This window comes from Mauremys reevesii, linkage group 2, assembly GCF_016161935.1.
Source record: "Mauremys reevesii isolate NIE-2019 linkage group 2, ASM1616193v1, whole genome shotgun sequence".
In the NCBI taxonomy this organism is placed as follows: Eukaryota; Metazoa; Chordata; order Testudines; family Geoemydidae; genus Mauremys; species Mauremys reevesii.
This window is the reverse complement of record NC_052624.1, coordinates 63,528,299-63,532,927: the sequence shown is the minus strand read 5'-3', so window position 1 is coordinate 63,532,927 and position 4,629 is coordinate 63,528,299. Positions and strand designations below refer to the sequence as shown.

The window sequence follows — 4,629 nt, the reverse complement described above, 5'->3', positions numbered from 1 at the left end:
TCTTGTTTCTAGAAATAACTGGATAATACTGTTGAGTTGCTATCTAGAAACCCTTTTAGTTAGTTGTTGAACAATCTGGTAAAGCATAAATCTTTACTTTGTATTATGCACACAAGACATTTTATTATCAGCAATTTTTCTTTCAAGTATTTCAGATTATTCTTTTCAGTCATGTATAATTGGGCATAAAGATTTTGCTGTGGTTTGGAGAAGTTCTGCCCCTCGATAGGTTATCTGGCCATAGAAAATAAAGTCCTAGCTCATTTCTATGGTATATTGTAGAAAGTAGTGTATATCAGTTTTTGCCTTCATAGTGCAGAAGCCTAAATTCCTCCTTATGCGCATACATCACTAGTGGTTTTCCCCCCCTTCTTCTTTCCTGTTTTATCTTGGAATGTAAATCCTTCAAAGACTGAGCTATTTTAGTCTTTTTTCCCCCATAGGTGTCCACTTATGGGAGAGAACACGATTAAATAAACGTTGGATGTAAGTACTTTAACCTTATGTGAGCCCATGAAAGGGGCATATTATTTATAAACCTGAGATGAAGCTTTATCTTGTTAAAGGTACTTCTTCCCGCTGGTCCATGGATACTGAGGTTGCTTTGCTCAGCACCGAGGGTGTGAAAGTGAGAAAAGAGTCAGTCCTGGTTGTGGCTGAACAGGTAAAGTCTGATCCTGAAGGTCTCTGTGCCAGTCCATTGGACTGGCTGCTATGGCAAGCCAAGCATGAGCACGGGCTGCCTCCAGCACTACTGAGTCCATGAGTTGGGGCAGGGTAAAGAGAAGGATGTCTGAATGCACAGAGCAGTTCTGGTCTAGGGTAAGGATGAGAGAGGACCCTAAAGGTGTCCAGTGGTCTCAGAGGGGTACTGAAAGGGGTGGCAGCAGAGGCTGAGGTGGCTCCAATGCCCATGTGGGAGTAGTAAGGAAGGGGCAGGTGAGATGGGAAGGGGTAGGGAAGATTGCCAGTTGCCGCTGCATGACTCATCATGTACGTGTAAAAAGCAGGATCTGCTGGGTGAGGCCAGGTCATGGCCAAACGCTGCCTCTTGTCCTTCATCCTGCGGTTCTGGAACCAGACCTGGGAGACACAGAGGAGAGAGAGAAGGCTCTTAAAACCTGCACAGGGTCGGGCAGACAGACAGGCCATGCCAGAAGATGCATTTTGGACACAACTGTTTGCTCCGTCTGTCCTCGCTTCAGACTGCGAGGCACACACACCAAAGTCCTGACTGGTACATTCATTTTCCACAGTGAAAATATTGTGTGCGAAGGTTGGTTTGCTGGCGAACGAGCGCTAACCCACTATTTTAACTATATAGGTTGAACTGGCAAAATAAAAATATATCGTTCAAATAATGAGCTCTCATAGAGTAAAAACTACAATTTGTCCACGTAAAAGTTGCTATAAATCTAGAAGGAGATCCCAAGTGGTGGCCTTTTTGTAGGCACTTTTTTCTTTCTTAGTTCAGAATTGCTCTCCTACTGTACTTGCTGTATATTTACACACACTCCGAACAAGTGTACCTACTGCCTAGAAGCACTGCATCCTTCGCAGCATCTTGTGAACTCCACCTGGGGCATTTGCTGTTCAGTTTGTGTTTTATTTCAAAAGGTTGAAACGTTTCTGTTAAATGCTTATTATTTAACATTTCCCAGAGTTTAAAGGTAACGAATTCTTAAAATCAGGTGAAAGGAAGATTAAAAACACTTAGAGGCTGGGCTGGTGGCTGGTAACGTTTATTAAAAGCTACCTATCGCTGCTTTTGTGCAGAAAGTAGCAGGGCGCAGCCGGGAAATGTTTGTTCTGAAAGCGCTTCCCAGCGTTTTGCAAGGAAGCCTGGCCGTTTAGATTTACATCGTGCTAATTGAAAACATGTCCAAGCGGTGTGTACCTTGATGGTGGTTTCTGGCAGATTTAAAGCAGCTGCCAGTTCACATCTTCTGGGCCTGGACACGTAATTCTCCCGGTAGAATTCCTTCTCCAGCCGGGCTATCTGCTCGCGGGTGAAGGCGGTGCGGTAGCGGCGCATCTGATCGCTGGCGTTGCAGGCCAGTGAACCCTGGGAGCCGCCGCTGCCTCCGCTGCCCTTGGGGGGCTCCCCCCCGCTGCTGGGGCTGCCACCGGCCAAAGCCTCCGAGCACTGCCCTGCACAGTGGAGGAGCCGAGAGCAGAGACACACGCGTGATACACAGACCGGGGGATCGCCCCCGCCCGCCTCCCCATCGATCCCCTGCTCCCGCTGCTGTCCCCCCCTTCCTCCTCCCTCCAACACAGGACAGTATCCGCAGCATCCTCTGTTCACAGGCGCAGCCCTGCGGACGCTCAGGGCACTGACCCCCAGCTGCCGGGGCACACAGAGCGTAGGGAGTGGGGGCATTTCCCTGGTGTTTACTTTCTGGAAGTAAGGGAGTGTGATCTCCCCAGTCCCCTCCTCGGATCCTGCCAGGGGCCCTTACTGGTTGCGACGCTCCCTTTCCGCATTGTGTGTGGTAGGAGCTGAGCTCCTCAGCACCCAGTTTAAATATCAGGCTATGACCCCCCTCCCTCCAGTTGCGTGTTTTCTTTTTGTGGGTGTGCGTGTCCGTTCCCACCCCAGTCTTCTGCACCATGCAGTGCAATAGCCATAGCCAGCATCCCCAGCAGCAAACCAATGGCAAATGGCCTGGACAGAGACATGGCAGCAGGCAGAGAGCTCCTTCCTTACCAGAGGTGAGGGTGGAGATTTGGGGGATTCTTCCCTCAGAGTCAATATCCCCGCATGTTAAGTTTAAATAAAGCTCCTGGGCAAATTCAAGGGGAAATGACCTTGTTCTGTGCCCAGTCTCCCAACTTCTAGGGACAGAAAAGGAGCTGATTTGTTTTTCGAGTGGGGTGGAAGGAGGGGTGAGGGGGTGGGGTGACAGAAGAAAAAGGCCCGGACGCTGCGTTTGCTTTCAAATGCAGCCAGTTCTCATTGTGCCTGAGACCAAAGGCAATTAAATCATTGGGACCATTTCCGAGCTGGCGCCACCGAGACATGGAAGTGACAAGGTAATTTGGACCTTTAACCAACGTGCAAACAGGCACCTACTGCTGCAGCTTTGGCAGCCAGGAGTCTGCAGCGATTTTACGGTCTTTATGGCTGCTTCCGTGCTCATCCAAACACATTTCACCCTGCTCTCTGCCCGCACTTACACAAACCGTTTGATCTTGCAAAGCCTAGGGAAGGTTGCTCTCAACCCTTGAAAAACGCACACAAAACGGGGGGAGGGGAGGGAGGTTCCTAGTGCATGCACTATGGAGGAAAAGGCTCGCAGACGGGGTGTGAATTAGAATACAGTCTTGCTGCAGGAAAACTTGCAAAGGCAAGATATGTTTAAATGAGGATGCGATTTCACCCACTCTGTTCAGTCATCAGGACTCTTCAGAGCCATATGCGCCTCCGGGTGTGTAACAGCCACATCTGCAAACTCTCCCACCCCCCTCCCCCACGGTTTCATGCAGTACAAATGCATAAAAAGGAAACGAATTCGGGTACAAAACAACCCTATTCCTGGCCGGGCGGGCACTAAAACAAACTGAAGCCTGACAGAGATTTCACGCTCAAGGACACTAGTTACCCAGCTTGGCCGGCGCCCGAGCCCGGGGAAGGGAAGGGGGAAGCAATGGGAAGTGGTGGGTACCTTTGCTGGGCTGGTACTCGGCGTTTCCCGTGGCGCAGTCCGGGGTGCAGCTCACCTCGATTTCCTCATAGAAATCCGACTCGGTGTCCGAGCTGCTCTGTTGCCCTTTGCTAGAGAGGGGCTCCGAGGCGAGTTGCTGTCCGGCCGAGAGCAGAGCTGCTGCCGCCGCCGCCGAGCGACTCTCCGGGACCGTCCCTGTCCCTGGCAGCACTTCCACCTCCTCCTCTCCTCCTCCCCTTTCCCGGGAGGACAAGGGGCCAGATCTGGGGCTCAGGCAACTCCGATGGATCATCTTGTCCTGTGATTCTTGGACTGGGCTTCCCACTGCTTCTGACAAATTAGAGACTCTCTTGCCAGCCAGAGTGCCAAGTTGACCTCCTTCCAGAAACATCACCATATCCTTTCTGGGTTCCATTGTGGTTTTCTTACCAAAAAAATCCAAGTAGCCCCCCCCCTCCCCGCGCCTCCCGCCCCAATCCTGTGCAACGCACAGTCCAGTGCAGAGGAACCCGCGGTGAGATAGGGTGACCTTGTGATGCGAACGCTACACTGTGCAGTGCCGGCTCTGGGAGGGATCACCATTGCCTTCTTCTTTCTAAGCTGTCATCCTTAATGGTGCAATCGTCATTACAGTACCACCGGTGACGCCACACATTGATTGCGGGTGGATAAATAGAAACGTCTGCCACGGCAGAGATGAAAGGAAGAGCCGGAGCTAATGGCTAGCGGTGATGCACCAGGTGGAAGGGCTTGGGATGCGGAGGGAAGTGTGAAAAAGAGATGCATATGGAATTCAGCTGCAAAGAGACTGTAACATGCGGAAAGACTTCCTCAGGGGGAAGCCTTGATAATTAAGTAACCTTTTGATTTTCCTTTTTTTTTTTTTTTTTGAAGCAGAACCTTGATCTAAAACGCACCAGAAGATCCAGAGCTGCATTGTAGAAGTGTGAAGATACATATT

At 50.6% G+C, this 4,629-nt stretch overlaps 1 protein-coding gene across 2 annotated transcripts; it reads right to left on the bottom strand.

Annotated features, from left to right (window-relative positions):
- Positions 1–552: 552 nt before the first annotated feature.
- Positions 553–4,109, bottom strand: EVX1 (even-skipped homeobox 1). Of its 2 annotated transcripts, none has more exons than XM_039527245.1 (3): positions 3,669–4,109; positions 1,898–2,151; positions 553–1,083 (listed from the first exon to the last, which is right to left on the bottom strand). In XM_039527245.1, the coding sequence occupies exons 1-3, from the start codon at positions 4,081–4,083 to the stop codon at positions 553–555; spliced, it is 1,200 nt and encodes a 399-aa protein (XP_039383179.1). In that variant the 5' UTR covers positions 4,084–4,109. The 2 variants fall into 2 exon arrangements, with proteins under 2 accessions (XP_039383179.1, XP_039383178.1); XM_039527244.1 differs by having other exon boundaries at positions 1,898–2,162; positions 3,677–4,109.
- Between the last annotated feature and the right edge of the window lie 520 nt (positions 4,110–4,629).

Coding starts and splice junctions, on each gene's coding strand:
- EVX1 (XM_039527244.1), bottom strand. CDS start 4,083: ATGGAACCCAGAAAGGATATGGTGATGTTTCTGGAAGGAGGTCAACTT. Junction 2,163..3,676: donor GGAAACGCCGAGTACCAGCC/CAGCAAAGGTAC, acceptor CTCTCGGCTCCT/CCACTGTGCAGGGCAGTGCT. Junction 1,084..1,897: donor TGCCAGAAACCACCATCAAG/GTACACACCGCT, acceptor TGTGTCTCCCAG/GTCTGGTTCCAGAACCGCAG.